This window comes from Xenopus laevis, chromosome 7S, assembly GCF_017654675.1.
Source record: "Xenopus laevis strain J_2021 chromosome 7S, Xenopus_laevis_v10.1, whole genome shotgun sequence".
Classification (NCBI taxonomy): Eukaryota; Metazoa; Chordata; class Amphibia; order Anura; family Pipidae; genus Xenopus; species Xenopus laevis.
In genome coordinates, this window is record NC_054384.1 from 1,577,028 (window position 1) to 1,596,791 (window position 19,764).

A 19,764-nucleotide genomic window follows, 5' to 3' on the forward strand; every position below is an offset into this window, starting at 1 on the left:
AAAAAGGCCTTTTCCAATATGACCAATAACACAAATGTGGCCTTTCCATAAGGATTTCAGAATGTCGTCTCTGTTACTACAGTTCCCAGCATTCCCTAACAGCAAAGAATGCTGGATACTGAAGTCCATAAGAAAGAGAATGTGACTAATTTGAGGCCCCACTTTAATGAATGGTGGCTGCCCACTAATATCCATGGGACCCCACAGAGTAGGCCAAATTCCACTGCTCAATCATCTTTAAAGGCACCTAAAGTAGTCAGGTTCACCCCTTTATAACTATAAAAACCACACCCTGTGTAGCTATTCCTCAATTTACACTCTTTGCTGCAGACTGCGCTTGTTTCTATGCAGCTATGCAGAACTGAGTTGATGGGGGTTATTTATTGAAATCCGAAAACATCGGAGTATTTTATGAAAACTACTCTGACTGAATATGCACAGGGTTTTTTCCCATTATTTATCAATACATTTTTGCAAACATTTTGTGTACGGGAAAAAACTCGAATAAAAAATGGAAATCCATTTTCTTCGGATTTTTACCACAAAATCTTCGGATTATTCCAAGAAACCCAGCGCAGATCAGGATATCTTCAGGACTTCTTCCATTGACTTATATAGAACCTCGGTAGGTCTGAGATGCCGGATTTTCGGATTCCGACTTTTTCGTATAATAAATCCACTAAAAGTTTTGATTTTATAAAAAAAAACTCGATTTTTTTTTTTGAGTTTTTGGCATTCGAGCTTTAATAAATAACCCCCTATGTGTCCAGTCTTAAAGGGGTGAGCACTTCACAATTGACTTTAAGGATTGAAAATAAACAAGAAACAAAAAAACTGATGAAAAAGCTTTACTTTACTTACAACAATGTGAGCCGGGGATGGAGACCTGGTGTCCTTGATTCCTTGTCTACTCTGTAAACTCCCTGCCTGAACATCCAGAAGGGGCCATTTCATCTGCAGATACTGCACGGGGGGGGGCAGAGGGTGGGGAAGAAGAATTCGATTAGAAAATGAACATAAATACAAATATTAATAAAACACAAACCCCCACATGTAATACAAGTTTGCCCAGGAGCAGTAACCAGTAGCAACCAATAAGATGTTTGCTTTTAAACATGTGACCAGGAAATTCTACCTGCTGATTGGTTGCTATAGGTTACTGCCCCTGGGCAAACTTAGTGCCTTTAATTACATTACCCCATAATTCTCACCATTCTGACAATCTTAAATAACATCCAAAGCCAGGAGATGGTTTTAAAGGGATGTGAAAATGAAATTTCTCAAGAAAGCTCAGTCTGGCTGGTCTGTATACTCTGGCACTTCTGGTTCCGACTCTTTATTCAATGTAGCCAGTTCTCCTTCAGGCCCATTAACCATCTGGCTCTCTGATAAGATCCGCAGAATAGAAAGGGCCAGACAGACTCTGCTTACAGAAATAATGTCATTTAAACATCTTTAAAACCATTAGAAATGAATATTTTTATTTAAATCTCGTAACGATGGGAAATGCAGCATGTACTTTTAGTATGATATTTATGTTAGTATTCTGAATAAAACTGGCCTTTATCTTTCGTTTTCTTGTTTATTTTGGCATTTAACCATTTATGGACAGGCCATTTTTTGCTGGAGTGGGATTCTGCATTAACATGAACCCCAGACATACAACATCTACAGGCTGTGAAGTTTACAATATACAGCAAGTAAATAGTTAAACTATAACGTGGCACAGTGACATTGGGCTTTGCTGCTTTTAGTTGTCAGGGTCACTGGCCATAGTAGCCAGAATTTTATAGCCTATAAAAGGCAGGCTCAGTTTTCCAAGTCCAGGTAGAAAGTAAAGTGATTATATGCAGAGGCTGAAACACAGAAAGTCTCTTTAAGGGGTAACAGTGTACCCACCAATAATGCACATGCACAGAAATCAATGACCCCCAACACCCCAAGCATCACACGCACATACACACAGCACTGCCTTCTGATAACCAAAATAACCACCAATATAGGCCCAAACTATTAATAATAAAACCTGCAGCCCTCCAGCTGTTACTCACACAAAGGCTTTTAGTATTTTTGAAAGGGGTTGTCCAACTTTGAGTTAACTGTTAGTATGATGTAGAGAGGGATATTCTGAGACAATTTGCAATTGGTTTTTATTTTTTATTATTTGTGGTTGTTGATTTATTTAGCTTTTTATTCAGCAGCTCTCCAGTTTGCAATGTTTAGCAATATGGTTGTTAGGGTACAACTTACCCTAGCAACCATGCATTGATCTGAGTAAGAAGCGAATATAATATAATATGAATAGGACAGTTGTGAAAAGAAAATAAAGTAATAAAAAGTAGCAATAGCAATACATGTGTAGCCTTACAGAGCATTTGTTGTAGATGGGGTCAGTGACTCCCTTTTGAAAATAATTTAAAAAAACTATACAAAAAATGTATTATTTGCTTTGAATTGCCCATTCTATAACATACCAAAAGTTAATTTAAAGGTGGCCCACCCCTTCAAGAAAATTATGGCTAAAGACAGCAAAATAGCAGCAGTCTCAAACTGCAAGGAAAGCCTACAATACCTTTGTAGAAATGTGTACCCTGGGTCCCCCTGGATCTATATATCTGTAACCTTGTTATGAGCTAAGGGGGCCCAGTCTGAAGGTCAGTTAGGGGGAGATTTGGGGTGAGTGCTTATTTGTACCCTGGGTACCCCTGGAACTATAGCAGGGTGACACCCCAATGTTTCTATATATCTGTAACCTTGTTATGAGCTAAGGGGCCCAGTCTGAAGATCAGTTAGGGGGAGATTTGGGGTGAGTGTTTATTTGTACCCTGGGTACCCCTGGAACTATAGCAGGGTGACACCCCAATGTTTCTATATATCTGTAACCTTGTTATGAGCTAAGGGGGCCCAGTCTGAAGGTCAGTTAGGGGGAGATTTGGGGTGAGTGCTTATTTGTACCCTGGGTACCCCTGGAACTATAGCAGGGTGACTGTTACCCCAATGTTTCTATATATCTGTAATATTATTATGACACATAGAGGGGAAAATAGAATTCTGGACCCTATTAGGGGACTTGAGTGCCATAGAGTCAGACTACTTCTGTACCAAGGGAAGCAGCACTGAACACTCTCTCTATTTAGGGGAGACACAGATATTTAATAAAGAAAATGAAGTCTCCAGAGGGAAAGAACCCCATTTTTCTGAAGGATAAGGATTTAATTAGGAAGCAGGAGAGCAAAGTAAACAGTAAAATAAAGCTGAATTAATAGCTATGAGTCTGTCCTGCAGTCTGAGCAAATTGAATCTGTCCGTGCATCTTATAGGTAAAGGTGTTTAAGAGGAGACGGACTGGCTAAAGACTCCAGACCCCCACAAAAAAAATGATGGTGCCTCTTAATATAATATCCACTCAGTGGGCCCTAATGCTGGGCTTTACATAAAAGCATCATTGTCTGGTAAATCCAATCTCCACAGGCTCCAGCACCGGCAACATTTTACGAGTCTACATTTCAGGCCTGTGCGTCTACAACGTGAAGAATTTTCAATTACATTAGGACGGGGCCGGATCACTGCCTCTATAGCATTACTGGGAGGCGGAAATTAGTCTCAGCCCAACTGCCGGGACGGCTAAATAAATCCAGATGCCAAAGAAGAGTCGAGAGCGTTTAAAGGGGAAGCTGTCACTGGGCTTAAATACTTGCTGTGGGTGTTGAGATTATGTTGTTAGTACAATGACTGTGTTGTTGGGCAAAGGGGCACTCCCTGTTATACAGGGCCAAAAACATTGTTTCTAATGGAAGTCTAAAGAGACGAGGGAATACAAGGATTATTTATCCTGTTTGCAGATTCAGCCTCCATCTGTCGCAAGAGAGTATTCATATTTATGTCCAAAGGTGGCCTGTCTGTCTTTAGCTGGGAAAACAAAATGCTACATACTGCAGAGTGTATACTAAGGGAATCAATATGGCACCTCCTCCTCCCATATGTATAAATACAAATATACAGAGAAGGAATGTTCTGGGCACACAATAAGCTATACCCTCATACTGTACTGTCTAAGGGAATCAATATGGCACCTCCTCCTCCCATATGTATAAATACAAATATACAGAGAAGGAATGTTCTGGGCACACAATAAGCTATACCCTCATACTGTACTGTCTAAGGGAATCAATATGGCACCTCCTCCTCCCATATGTATAAATACAAATATACAGAGAAGGAATGTTCTGGGCACACAATAAGCTATACCCTCATACTGTACTGTCTAAGGGAATCAATATGGCACCTCCTCCTCCCATATGTATAAATACAAATATACAGAGAAGGAATGTTCTGGGCACACAATAAGCTATACCCTCATACTGTACTGTCTAAGGGAATCAATATGGTACCTCCTCCTCCCATATGTATAAATACAAATATACAGAGAAGGAATGTTCTGGGCACACAATAAGCTATACCCTCATACTGTACTGTCTAAGGGAATCAATATGGCACCTCCTCCTCCCATATGTATAAATACAAATATACAGAGAAGGAATGTTCTGGGCACACAATAAGCTATACCCTCATACTGTACTGTCTAAGGGAATCAATATGGCACCTCCTCCTCCCATATGTATAAATACAAATATACAGAGAAGGAATGTTCTGGGCACACAATAAGCTATACCCTCATACTGTACTGTCTAAGGGAATCAATATGGCACCTCCTCCTCCCATATGTATAAATACAAATATACAGAGAAGGAATGCTCTGGGCACACAATAAGCTATACCCTCATACTGTACTGTCTAAGGGAATCAATATGGCACCTCCCTCCTCCCATATGTATAAATACAAATATACAGAGAAAGAATATTCTGGGCACACTAAAATGTAACATGCTGTGGATTTTGGGGCTTTTAAACTTTCATGGCAATTTTGTTCCACCAAATGTCCCAAACTCATTAAGGAGCTTCTCCAAAACCAGCAAATTGCTCCACTTCCAGCTAGTTTGTACCACATGGAAAGAATTTGGGTTCATTTTAGGCCTTCAGTGACATGGCCCTTCCCTTGCAGCAGGTCCCTCAGGTATAAGCCTGGGAGTGGGAGGTATTGGCCAGGTGCATTATGGGTATTCCCTGGTTCCTAGTTTATGAAAGAGGAGGGATCATGTAGCGCTTCCTGTTTCAACTCTACATGGAACAGGAAGTAGAACCGAAACAGGAAGTGGACGTGCTGAGGCAGCAGGAGGCCTTACTTCTAGAAGGTAAGTTATGACTAGTGAAGTGGGGGACAGGGGCCCCATGAATGAGGCTGGAGTTGGTGACAGACAGGCTCATACTTAAAGGGCAAACTACAACAGCAACATTCCCTGAGACACAATATACTGAGGGATCCACTACCTCCCTGTACCTCACGTCTCTGAGCTGCTGTGTGACTGTCTGTGACTCCTTCTCTGACCGGAATAAGGGGCAGATTTATCAAGGGTCGAAGTGAATTTGAGGGAATTTTCGAAGTTAAAAAATTCAAAGTAATTTTTCGGATACTTCGACCATCGAATAGGATACTACGACTTCGAATTTACTAGTAAAATAGTTTGAATATTCGATAATCGAAGTACTGTCTCTTTAAAAAAACTTCGACTCCAATAGTTCGCCAAATTAAACCTGCCGAAGTGCTATGTTAGTCTATGGGGACCTTCTAATGCATTTTTCTACGTTTTTTTGTAGTCAAAGTAAAATCGTTCGATCGATCGCTGAAATCGTTCGATTCGACCGCAGAATGCCCAAATTCTATGAATAAAAGTTCGAATTCTATATTCGAATTCGAAGTATTTTAATTCGATGGTCGAATTTCGAAGTATTTTTTACTTAGAAATTTGACCCTTGATAAATCTGCCCCTAAGTGTCTCAGTGTCTAAAGGCAGTGCCCTAAGTGACAGTGAATAGGCCCCGCCCCTGCCAAAACTCTGTCACTTTTCTTTCCAGTCAGACCCTCTAATTATATTATATATATATATATATATATACATATTAAACTCTGCTAAGCTGCTGCTATTGTACCTTGTCTTGGCACATTGTGCATCATTCCAAAAAAAACATTTAAATCTGAACTTCCCCTTTAATTTCAGTTTATTTATATTCACCCTGCCAAATTCCCATTTATACATAGTTAAAAGTTCCCCTTTAAATTCACCTGATGAACACTTTTCCACCAATAAAATGTCTTTCTTATTCACAGTTCTGTTACTGTTTATTACTGAGCCTGCCTCTGATTGGATTGATGTATATTACTGTGCTTGCCTCTGATTGGCTTGATGTCTATTACTGCACCTACCTCTGATTGGCTTGATGTTTATTATTGCGCCTGCCTTTGATTGGCTTGATTTATATTACTGTGCCTGCCTCTTATTGGCTTGATGTTTATTACTGCACCTGCCTCTGATTGGCTTGGTGTTTATTACTGCACCTGCCTCTGATTGGCTTGATGTTTATTATTGCGCCTGCCTTTGATTGGCTTGATTTATATTACTGTGCCTGCCTCTTATTGGCTTGATGTTTATTACTGCACCTGCCTCTGATTGGCTTGATGTTTATTATTGCGCCTGCCTTTGATTGGCTTGATTTATATTACTGTGCCTGCCTCTTATTGGCTTGATGTTTATTACTGCACCTGCCTCTGATTGGCTTGATGGCATTATTGCTAGGGATTAGGGATGCACCGAATCCACTTTTTTGGATTCGGCCGAACCCCCGAATCCTTCACGAAGGATTCGGCCGAATACCGAACCGAATCCTAATTTGCATATGCAAATTAGGGATGGGAAGGGGAAAACATTTTTTACTTCCTTGTTTTCTGACAAAAAGTCACGCAATTTCCCTCCCTGCCCCTAATTTGCATATGCAAATTAGGATTCGGATTCAGTTCAGCCGGACAGAAGGATTCGGCCGAATCCGAATCCTGCTGAAAAAGGCCGAATCCTGGCCAAAACCCGAACCGAATCCTGGATTCGGTGCATCCCTACTAGGGATGTACCTGGAATCTTCGTGCCTGGACGAACGAAATTAGAATCCTTAAATCATGTAACTTTATGCCACGAAACAATAAAGAAAAAACATTTTAAGCTGCTTATTTTCCCTTCCCTCCCCTATTTAGCATATTAGGATTTCTTCTGTATTTGGACAAATCTTTCATGAAGGATTGATGCAGTAGTAGTGCATTTGGAGCTTTCCTAATAATTACACTCTTCTCTGATTGGTTGATGGTATTTCTTTGTTTGCCTCTGACTGGCTTCATTGCATGATTGCACTTTTCTCTGATTGGCTCTGGCCTGATATTTATTCCTGTGCGTGTCTCTGATTTGCTTGTTTGTTGTAGTCAAACAACACCTGGGGACCCATTGGACACTTTTTGTCCCATAATATTTCCAGTTGAATGTGTCTTTATGGTTATAAGTAAGTGGAAAGCTGCAGGATACCTGTATATTATTATAATATCCACTGCCGTAGAGGTAAAATTGTGATTTTTATTGTGAGAAATGCAATGCTAATGGCACAGAATAAAGATGATCTGAGAGTGATTAAATTCAAGAGGAAAGTATTTAAAAATTAAGAGCAGTGGAGGCCTGGGAGAAGGGAGGCTATTCCTGCAGCAGGAGTGAGGATGGAAGGATCAAAACCCATTTAATGTCAATCTAACAGGCTAATTATGTTTCCTTAAATAAGGCAAGAGGGGGCCAACTGACCACCCCTGATTAGCACACATCTCTCTTCATTCTGATCTTGCAAATAAGGTAAAAATCTGCCACAGACCTCTGCCCTATTAACAGGAATAATTTAAGTGCAAGTGCCCGGTGGAATCAGTATTTGCTCTAGGAAGGCAGCTGTGGCATGACCATGGCTTGCTGAGAATGCTGGGATATGTAGTGGTGAGCTAGACACTCCGTGGCTTATTACTTAATGTATCAAGAGCAGAAGTGACACCCAATTAGCACCAACGTTTTCATGTGTCCGGAGTTCTCACTGCCCAATACACCCAGGAGCTGGGCAAATTACTAACAAACCAGGATTCCAGCAGCACGGACCTCCATACTAAATTCTATTTGATTCCGGTGTAACACAAGCGATTTCATGCATATGGAAATACTGCACTGCTCACCATCTTCTCTTGCCTGGCAACAGAGAATTACAAAATAGGGCCAAGTCCACACTCCTCGTTTAAATCTAATAAAAGTGAATGTCATTCTAAATACCTTTAGGGAGCGGTACGGCAAAGGATATGTAGAAGAGACAGGGCCACAGGACCAGAGAAAATATTTTTATTTGTACAAAGTTTAAAAAATGTATATTTGCATCTCCATCCGCCCTACGCGTTTCGCACCCACTCAGGGCACTTAGTCATGGGCTCGCAGTGGGTGCGAAACGCGTAGAACGGATGGAGATGCAAACATGAATTTTTTAAACTTTGTAGGCGCCGAACGCAGGAAAAATTCAGCATGTTGCGTCTCAACCTGCGTTCGGCGCCTACACGCGCCTGTGTGAGTACAGCCCCATTGAAAAAAGCTAAATGCGTCTATTCCTGCGCTCCCCTGCGGCTGAATGCAGAAAAACGGAACGCAGGGGAGCGCAGGTAAAACCGCTAAGTCATTGAATTCAGTATCATGCCACTATTTGCAGTGAAATCTTCATCTCTTTTCTATGTGGATTTTGTGTTATAAAAAGTAAACGTAGCGCAAGGGGCTGCTGTACTGGGTGCCACTTACAGCTGCACTAAGAAGGCCTCGGCCTGATGCTGACTTTCAATACGCGTAGTAGTAATAAAAATGCACACTTATAATAATGGCGGGTAACCTAGGACACCCACTGATTCTGGTTGGCATCCAATAGTAAGGGTTCCAGCATCAAAGTTTCAGCATGCAATGCATATTGTCCTGATTTGAAGGGAACAGCCCTGACTTGTGAACCCTGAAGAGGACGGGCTTACAGAAATGTGGGTGTGTTTTGAGTTGCATAAGGACATGTCTGATTGTAACTGGATGTGGACAGGGTGATTCAGGAGCATAATCTTAAAGACTCCACTTATCAAGGACTGGGAGGTACAATATACATGTCTTTACACAGATGGGCACATCTCGTCGACAGGCAGATACATATAGCAATAGACAGATATATGGAGAGGCATGCAATAGACAGACAAACACATACAGTATATCAGAAGAAATAAGAATGAGATCCTTAAGCTATAGTTTCTTAGTTTGGACCCAAATGTGGGTCTCCATGACCCTCTTGGAGAGAGAGAGAGAGAGAGAGAGAGAGAGAGAGAGAGAGAGAGAGAGAGAGAGAGAGAGAGATATATGATTGATAGAGAGAGAGAGAGAGAGAGAGAGAGACAGACAGACAGACAGACAGACAGATAGATAGATATACAGAGCGATAGATAATTGGACAGAGGGTCAGATGTATAGATACATATAGATACAGATAATTATTAACCTCTAAATACCTCTATCTGTTTCATACATTTTGGGATTACTGAAACTTTTTTTCCAGCCAATGAATTTTAAAACACACAAACGCAACTTTTTTAGAGCTTTCCTTTCCCTTTAAAGTGAGTGAGAAAGAAAGGAGCGAGCAGCTCAAATAGCCAGAGGCAATTTGCAAGCAGGAAAGTAATTCTGGGGTTCTGGGCAGGCCGCAGGGTTCAGAGCCTCAGGCTAAATCCATCACATCTACTGAGCTCCCACACCACAGTGAGCGGGGTCTGCACTGCACCCCCAGCAGAGAGAGAGAGGCTCTGCGGGGCCCCCAGGCTCCATCCACCTTCCCTTTTCTAAAAAGCCCAAAACAAATCAGATCCACTAAAAAAAAACTGTGTGTCCAACGCTAAATTGTTTAATAAATGAGTCCCAAATGAATGCAACGCTGAGCTCTGCCCGGGAACTCTCCGCTTCTCGAGGTTCAGGCGCACAGGGCGAGTGCATTATTCATGGGCGCACGTTTGATGTCTCTCTCTCTCTGTTTGTAGCAAAGGGAGAGAGAAAATAACTAAATATTCATATATGCGCCGGGCAATATATGGGAGCTGAAAGGTCTGATCTCTGGCACAGATTTAAGAAGACGCATAATTACAAATTACTTTATTGCATGAATATCGATCTTCAATTTGGCAGCGCTTTCCTGAACACGGCTGAATATTTCACAGCATGAGCACCGGACCCCTCTGATCTCCTGCCCCCCACCACATGCACATGTAAAGCAGCCGTCAACCTGCAAAATGGATCTCGGCACTCGCTGGTTCTGCATTTTAAGAGACAAGTGCGGGGCTCATCCACCTGTGATGTAGGGAGAGTCACTGAGCACATAAGCTTGCAATCTACTGGCCTTTAATATAACTGCAGCACAGAAGGACAAGATGGAGACAGTAGGGCAAGATGGAGACAGTAGAGCAAGATGGAGACAGTAGGGAAGATGGAGACAGTAGGACAAGATGGAGACAGTAGGACAAGATGGAGACAGCAGGGCAAGATGGAGACAGTAGGGCAAGATGGAGACAGTCGGACAAGATGGAGACAGTGGGACAAGATGGAGACAGTGGGACAAGATGGATACAGTAGGACAAGATGGAGAAAGTAGGACAAGAAGGAGACAAATGGAAACAGTAGGGTGAGAAGGAGACAGTTGGACAAGATGGAGACAGTAGGGCAAGATAGAGACAGAAGGGCAAGATGGAGACAGTAGGACAAAATGAAGACAATAGGAAAAGATGGAGACAGTAGGACAAAATGAAGACAGTAGGAAAAGATGGAGACAGTAGTACAAGATGGAGACAGTAGGGCAAGACGGAGACAGTATGACAAGATGGAGACAGTAGGGCACGATGGAAACAGCAGGGCAAGATGGAGACAGTAGGACAAGATAGAGACAGTAAGACAAGATGGAGAAAGTAGGACAAAATGAACACAGTAGGGCAAGATGGAGATAGTAGGACATAATGGAGACAGTTGGGCAAGATAGAGACAGCAGGGCAAGATGTACAGTAGGATGTGATGAATATACGATAATGAGAAGGTGGTAATAGTAGGGCAAGTCAGTTCTAGTAAAGTTGAACATACATCAGATACACTTTTTCACATCCAAAGTTTATCCAATTCAGCTACCTCTGTGCTGGGCCAAATCGTGCCTCCAAGTGCAGGCATGTCAAAAAGGTTTTAGGAGCAGAAAGGCGGGTTCACAGCTTGTGCCTATCCACAGGTCAATAATCCACTACATGAGGCACCAGCTTTAGGGCAGCCTTAGGCGATAGGGATAAACACAGTCTGTAGGGAAGGATGATGGTGGTATCCATCCTTTGTTTGTTGGGTAACATAGGGTGCTGAACTTCATAATCAGCTGAAGGGCCACCGTGGTAGATTTGGGAGATTGAAAATAGTTTAATAGAAGGGAAGAATCCAGTGGAATCCAAAGGGCCACACATAACTTTGTAAAGATTCTCAGTTCTTCAAATATACTCAAAAATCACATTTTTAGGAGCCCATTGGACTGGGCCCTCTAGAGGACTGGATCCCTCATGGTACTTATCTTTATAGTTTGTCATTTTCTGTACTTATCTTTATAGTCTGTTACATTCTCAACCCGAGGTGGCAAATAACCAGGAAAGCATCGGATCCAGGATTTGGCTGAATCCAAGATATTTTTAGCAGGATTCGGCTGAACCCAAGAGCCTGGCCAAACCAAATCGGAACCCTATATGACTAAGAAATTTTGGGGTGCGTGTATCTTCCCTTGTTATCCTTTTCACTGGCGCTTCTGCCTCTTGAAACAATGTAGCAAAATTCCATACATTAATTAATATTGGGCAGTTGCTAAGAAATTACATTTTCTTTTGTTATTAAAAATGGTAAATTTGTGTTTCCATTCCCTTTAAGGACATCCCTGCTTAAATGCAACATCCTTCTCCAAATTCCTCTCATGTTTGGGGAAGCCCCTCTGGAGGGGATCACAATTACACCAAGGAAGCTGTTAATCAGCATATAGGATGCAATGAGCGCGACTGTTTCCTGTATTCATTAATTCATAAATACAGATGTATCCCGCTGATACTTAGACACAGTCCTAACGACTGCATGCTGCAGACTGTACTAGTATTTATGCAGCCATTGAATATTCATGCAAACTAATTGCCACTAATGTGGATGTCATGTGTCCAGATTGAAGTGGGGTGAAGACCTTTTTTGATTTAATGGTTATTAAGGCTGCTAATTAACCTACATTAACATTTAAAGGGGAAGTTTGCCTTCAGTTTGATGTAGGCCAGACTGGAATTCACAGAAGCAAAAGCAAATTTCTGCACCAGGATAATTCCCATAGCAACCACTCACAATGCCATTGACAGGGACCTAATTAATGTCTCTATGGGTTACACTACCCCTGGCAATCAAACCAAAATAAAACCTTTCCAATTTTTGGAAGAATGGAAATGAAGGGAATACAATGCGACATCTGAAGGAATATTAAATACGTGCATTGAAAATAGAGAGGCGCGAGGAAAACAAAATGCGATTGGTCGGTGGTGCATTTTGCTGGAAATTAAATGGCTGCTTAGTGCAGTTTCAGCAATGTTGCCGCACCATAGACAGGCTATTAGCTGAGCTTCATACAGTGGGAGCCTCTCTCAGCCTTTCGTTTGATGTTACCTCCAAAGCGAGAGATCAAAGGCTGCCAGTGCGGTGAGGGATAGTCCCCGGCTCTTAGCCCAGAAGCCTGTGATATATGGTAAAATCCCGGCCAAGAGGAGGTGGAGAGGATCTACTTGCCTAGGTGCTAAAACAAAGCAGCAGAATCAGGAGCGAGGGGAAATGGATGATACCGACGTCTTTACCCAGACGGGTGCCCTGGTTATATAAAGTGCGCCCAGGAAAAACTGCACCCAGGGGGCTCACAACATCCCCGATAAAAAAGAAAGGATAGAAGTATAACAATCATTCCCACTGCCCCTTCAGTGACTCCATAAAACATAAATGTCAACTTTATCTAAAAGGAGGGATTAGTCTTTCTCTCTCTGTATATATCTCAAACAGTAGCTCAGGGCTAGGAAATATACTTTATATAATAGCCATCATAGGCAACGCCTTAGCATCAGCTAATCCTAATTTATACTCATAGTTAGCAGCAGTCCTGCCCTGCTTTATGGCAGCTGAGATTCTAGCTATCTGTATAACAGAACATTCTGTCCCAGTGGCTGCACAGATCCTATCTGATCCCCATTGTAAGCAGCAGTCCTGTCCTGCTTTATGGCAGCTGAGATTCTAGCTATCTGTATAACAGAGCATTCTGTCCCAGTGGCTGCACAGATCCTATCTGATCCCCATTGTAAGCAGCAGTCCTGTCCTGCTTTATGGCAGCTGAGATTCTAGCTATCTGTATAACAGAACATTCTGTCCCAGTGGCTGCACAGATCCTATCTGATCCCCATTGTAAGCAGCAGTCCTGTCCTGCTTTATGGCAGCTGAGATTCTAGCTATCTGTATAACAGAACATTCTGTCCCAGTGGCTGCACAGATCCTATCTGATCCCCATTGTAAGCAGCAGTCCTGTCCTGCTTTATGGCAGCTGAGATTCTAGCTATCTGTATAACAGAACATTCTGTCCCAGTGGCTGCACAGATCCTATCTGATCCCCATTGTAAGCAACAGTCCTGTCCTGCTTTATGGCAGCTGAGATTCTAGCTATCTGTATAACAGAACATTCTGTCCCAGTGGCTGCACAGATCCTATCTGATCCCCATTGTAAGCAGCAGTCCTGTCCTGCTTTATGGCAGCTGAGATTCTAGCTATCTCTATAACAGAACATTCTGTCCCAGTGGCTGCACAGATCCTATCTGATCCCCACTGTAAGCAGCAGTCCTGTCCTGCTTTATGGCAGCTGAGATTCTAGCTATCTGTATAACAGAACATTCTGTCCCAGTGGCTGCACAGATCCTATCTGATCCCCATTGTAAGCAGCACTCCTGTCCTGCTTTATGGCAGCTGAGATTCTAGCTATCTGTATTAGGGATGTCGCGGACTGTTCGCCCGCGAACTAATTGCGCGAACATCGACCATTCGCGTCCGCCGAATGTTTGCGAACGTCGCGCGACGTTCGCCAATTTGGGTTCGCCTTAGCTGGCGCTTATTTTTGCCCTCTCACCCCAGACCAGCAGATACATGTCCCTCCTGGACCACTCCCCTTCCATATATAAACTGAAGCCCTGCAGCGTTTTTTCATTCTGCCTGTGTGTGCTTGGAAGAGCTAGTGTAGGGAGAGAGCTGTTAGTGATTTGAGGGACAGTTGATAGTAACTTTGCTGGCTAGTAATCTACTTGATACTGCTCTGTATTGTAGGGACAGAACTCTGCAGGGGTTTGAGGGACATTTAAGCTTAGGTAGCTTTGCTGACTAGTAATCTACCTTCTACTGCAGTGCTCTGTATGTAGCTGCTGTGGGCACTGCTTCTGATCTCATCTGCTGACTGCTGTAATAACCCAATAGTCCTTGTAAGGACTGCTTTTATTTTCTTTTTTGTTTTTTTACTTTGCTACTATAAGAGCCCAGTGCTATTAGTCTAGCTGTGTTGGGGAGTGGGACTGGTGTGCTGCTCCTCCTAGTAGTTCACCACTACCAGCACCAACCAGAGTCAAAATTGTTACAAAGTATCTTATTTGCACCTGTTAGCTGTTCTGAGCTCTCTGCCAAAAGCCAATTAAGTTAGAAACTGTTTTTTTTCTGGCTGTTCAGTGCAGAGAAAAGAGGGACTTTCCAGTACAAAAGAGGGACAGTTGGGAGGTATGCAAGTGCCACCTAGCTGTGTGAGCTTTTTCACATTCTGTCTAAATAACAATAATAATTCTGTGTCCATAAACATCACCTGAGTGATGTTTTTACAGCAGCAATAATATATTCCGTATCCACTACTGTATACGTTGCCCTTGCAGGCATTGTTTGCCCAGTCTTTAACCAAGTGCCACCTAGCTGTGTGAGCTTTTTCACATTCCGTGTCCAGAAACATCACCTGAGTGACGTAGTGTGATTTCTGCCCTTTACAGCACAAAACGCAGCGCTGTGTCAACAATGTATTTTTCAGATACATTTTTGCCCTTGATCCCCCTCTGGCATGCCACTGTCCAGGTCGTTGCACCCTTTAAACAACTTTAAAATCATTTTTCTGGCCAGAAATGTCTTTTCTAGCTTTTAAAATTCGCCTTCCCATTGAAGTCTATGGGGTTCGCGACGTTCGCGAACCGTTCGCATTTTTGGACGCATGTTCGCGAATATGTTCGCGAACATTTTTTCCGCCGTTCGCTACATCCCTAATCTGTATAACAGAACATTCTGTCCCAGTGGCTGCACAGATCCTATCTGATCCGCATTGTAAGCAACAGTCCTGTCCTGCTTTATGGCAGCTGAGATTCTAGCTATCTGTATAACAGAACATTCTGTCCCAGTGGCTGCACAGATCCTATCTGATCCCCATTGTAAGCAGCAGTCCTGTCCTGCTTTATGGCAGCTGAGATTCTAGCTATCTGTATAACAGAACATTCTGTCCCAGTGGCTGCACAGATCCTATCTGATCCGCATTGTAAGCAGCAGTCCTGTCCTGCTTTATGGCAGCTGAGATTCTAGCTATCTGTATAACAGAGCATTCTGTCCCAGTGGCTGCACAGATCCTATCTGATCCCCATTGTAAGCAGCAGTCCTGTCCTGCTTTATGGCAGCTGAGATTCTAGCTATCTGTATAACAGAGCATTCTGTCCCAGTGGCTGCACAGATCCTATCTGATCCCCATTGTAAGCAGCAGTCCTGTCTTGCTTTATGGCTGAGATTCTAGCTATCTGTATAACAGAACATTCTGTCCCAGTGGCTGCACAGATCCTATCTGATCCCCATTGTAAGCAGCACTCCTGTCCTGCTTTATGGCAGCTGAGATTCTAGCTATCTGTATAACAGAGCGTTCTGGCCCAATGGCTGCATATATGGAGGTATATAAAATAAATATGTACTGTACCTGTATATATATTTATATATATATATAAATATGCACATGCCTTTGTGTGAGAGTATTTGTACCCAAGAATTGTGCTGGCACTGAGACATTTCCTACAGTCTGAATGCAAATGTCCCCATTCCCAAAGAACTTCCTCATTAGGCCGATCAGAACGAGCTCTCTGTGTTTAGTGCTAATTGCTCCCTTGACAATTTCCCTCAGTATTTACTGAAGATTCCCTAGGTCCCCCATTTACACAGACACGCCGGGGGCCACCAACACACCAATTGGCCATTAATGTGGGAGAATGTGGGCCAGGAGCACAGACCCGGCTATCCAGTAACTGCCAATTAACTATTTCCCTTTCAGTGGTATACTGTACAAAGTCAACAGTGTCCATATACTATACATGGCTGTATACAAAGCAGTGCAGTCTGCAGCATGAGCCAAGTTAAAGAGAAACAGGAATAGCTGTTTAAATGTTGAATGAAAGCAGGATTCGTTTCTCCCTTGCTGTTTTCTGGTTCTGACTCTTGAAACAATGGAGCAGAAGTCAGTTCTCCTTCAGGTCTGCCGGACAAACTAAATGCCTTGGAGGAAGAGAATGAAAAGTGGCTGAACGTGAAGCTGAGATCCATGTTGGCTGCAAACGCGGAAGTCTATTAATAAGCTGATCCCCCTCATCCTGCGGATGGAATCTGTCACCGCACTGAGGACTCAGTCATTTAATCCGGAGTCACTCAATAACATTGAGATCTCCATAATCCAGCAATGTGCCAGGGCCTAGCAATGAAGCCCCGGAAAACCCAATAGATAAATGTATCAGTGAGAATAAGGGAAATAACTGATACACAAGGGGATGTGTTTTATACTATTTACCAACACAAAGCCACAAGAGATACTTTGTATATCACAGGCACCAATATGATATGATCCATAGGCCACAAATAACTTTTCCCATACTGTTCTCTATAGGCCACAACTCTGGAGCAGGGAGAGTCCCCTAAGGGCAGAGACACATGGTCAGATTCAGGGAGATTACAATTTAAGTCAAAATTAGAGTGCTCTTACCCATACAGGTAATCATCCGTTGTAGGTCTCACGCCTGCAACTGGAGACGTATTTGTAGACAAACCAAAATATTAGCGGCAAGCTAGTAATTGCAAATGTAAGGCAGGCAACATTCCGGACTCCACTGGGCCCATTTTCAGGCCCGGCGACAAATCTCCTCCTCTTCGGGGCGACTAATCTCCCCAAACTGTATTCCCGCCGGCTAGAATGAAAATTGCTGGCGGGATGGCACTTGGCGCGCTTCATTTTCCGAAGTTGCCCGAAGTGAAACGGACGACTTCGGAAAAAAGAAGCTCTCCAAGTGCCATCCTGCTGCCAATTTTCATTCTAGCCCGTGGGAAGTCAGGGGAAGGCAGTTCAGGGAGATTAGTCGCCCCGAAGAAGAGGAGATTTGTTGCCAGGCGACTAGTCTCCCCGAATCTGACCATGTGGCTCTGCCCTGATAGGTTAAAAGCAGGAATGATACCCCAGCATCATCATCATCATTTATTTATATATTTATATAACTGCTATATATGGATTGATTATGACTTAGTTGGGATCAAGTACAAGCTACTATTTTATTATTACAGTATACTATTACTATACAAGCTACTATTTTATTATTACTGTAAAAGAAAATCAATTTTAAAAATCTGGATTATTTGATTTTAATGGAGTCTATGGGAGACAGCCTTTCCATAATTCTGAGGTATAACGGGTTTCCGGATAACAGATCCCATACCTGTACAACTGCCTTCATTTAACTGTTGTTATACACCGCCTCCCCAATACATGGAAGTTGTAGTTCAGCAATACTTAGAAGGCCAAGTTTTTTTTAAAGGTGCTGCGACTTTAAGCTGCACCCCATCATGTTCTGGGCCCTTAATGTCCCTTATACCAACAGCACTGACTGTGATGAATTCTTACAATAAAAGTCTAATTATTGCTGATGTAGGAATGTATCCCCAGTCTTATTACCAGACTGCCCTGATTCATATTCATGTAGCAGCAGCACCACAACTAACACGGCAGCTCTGTCCTATATGTAATATAAAAGGCTTGTTTGGAAATCTCTGATCCAAATTTGCTGGCTCAGCATTTTATGTTGCTCTTGCCTGTCACCATGTAGCCCTGTAACCTTCCTCTGGAGATACAAACCCCCCATGACCCTCGCAGACAAAAGCTCTTTTCATCGGAGGAATTTAATGGGACAGACGCGCTAAGAGCCACAAGGTTGCACCACAAGGGACACTCAATCAGGAACAGACATTGATTTATATCAAATAAACTGTAGCAAATACATGCTAAATCCCAACCAACAAAATATGACTTTCCACTTTCCTATGCATAAAAGACTTCCTGTCATGTGACTGTCTGAAGGCTGCTGGGCCTCTGTCACCTACAATGGCTGCAGTTACCTGCAGGGATTAGGGTTTCCACTAGTGATGTGCGGGCCGACCCGATACCTGCGGGTTTACCGAACTCGAACGCTTCTTCGCACATGGCGGGTGCAGCTTGAGCTCTTCTCCTGCTCTCCCTGCCCACCACCATCAAATGCCGGCTTACCACTTCTGGGGTGAGTGTTTATTTGTACCCTGGGTACCCCTGGAACTATAGCAGGGTGACACCCCAATGTTTCTATATATCTGTAACCTTGTTATGAGCTAAGGGGGCCCAGTCTGAAGGTCAGTTAGGGGGAGATTTGGGGTGTTTATTTGTGCCCTGGGTACCCCTGGAACTATAGCAGGGTGACTGTACCCCAATGTTTCTATATATCTGTAACCTTGTTATGAGCTAAGGGGGCCCAGTCTGAAGGTCAGTTAGGGGGAGATTTGGGGTGAGTGTTTATTTGTACCCTGGGTACCCCTGGAACTATAGCAGGGTGACACCCCAATGTTTCTATATATCTGTAACCTTGTTATGAGCTGAGGGGGCCCAGTCTGAAGGTCAGTTAGGGGGAGATTTGGGGTGATGCTTATTTGTACCCTGGGTACCCCTGGAACTATAGCAGGGTGACACCCCAATGTTTCTATATATCTGTAACCTTGTTATGAGCTGAGGGGGCCCAGTCTGAAGGTCAGTTAGGGGGAGATTTGGGGTGATGCTTATTTGTACCCTGGGTACCCCTGGAACTATAGCAGGGTGACTGTTACCCCAAAGTTTCTATATATCTGTAACCTTGTTATGAGCTAAGGGGGCCCAGTCTGAAGGTCAGTTAGGGGGAGATTTGGGGTGAGTGTTTATTTGTACCCTGGGTACCCCTGGAACTATAGCAGGGTGATACCCCAATGTTTCTATATATCTGTAACCTTGTTATGAGCTAAGGGGGCCCAGTCTGAAGGTCAGTTAGGGGGAGATTTGGGGTGAGTGCTTATTTGTACCCTGGGTACCCCTGGAACTATAGCAGGGTGACTGTTACCCCAATGTTTCTATATATCTGTAACCTTGTTATGAGCTGAGGGGGCTGTAATGTAATGCCGGACATGAATAAGGGTATGAAACAGAAAAGTCAGTATAGACAGTAGACGTTCACTCAGTAGATCTGGTTTAGTTACAATACCAATAACCATAAGCAATAACTGTATTTCGCTGGCTGAGTGTATATAAGTGAAAGGACAGGAGAGATGTTTATATAATGGGAGAGTGTGGGAGGGAGATACAAGAAGGTGATTTCATAGGAATGCGGGCGGGAAACTAGAAGTACTTTCA

General features: G+C 43.0%; 1 protein-coding gene across 37 annotated transcripts in view; it reads right to left on the reverse strand.

Moving 5' to 3' along the window:
- LOC108697306 (transcription factor 7-like 2) overlaps positions 1 to 19,764 on the reverse strand; it is a 137,279-nt gene that overhangs the window by 76,620 nt on the left and 40,895 nt on the right. For 35 of the 37 annotated variants that reach the window (XM_041570769.1, XM_041570766.1, XM_041570780.1 and 32 more), the window contains one exon: positions 862 to 963. The exons of the other annotated variants lie outside the window; for them this stretch is intronic. In XM_041570769.1, the coding sequence (XP_041426703.1) occupies positions 862 to 963 (102 nt within the window). The remainder of the gene's footprint in view (positions 1 to 861; positions 964 to 19,764) is intronic. 37 annotated transcript variants of the gene reach the window in all.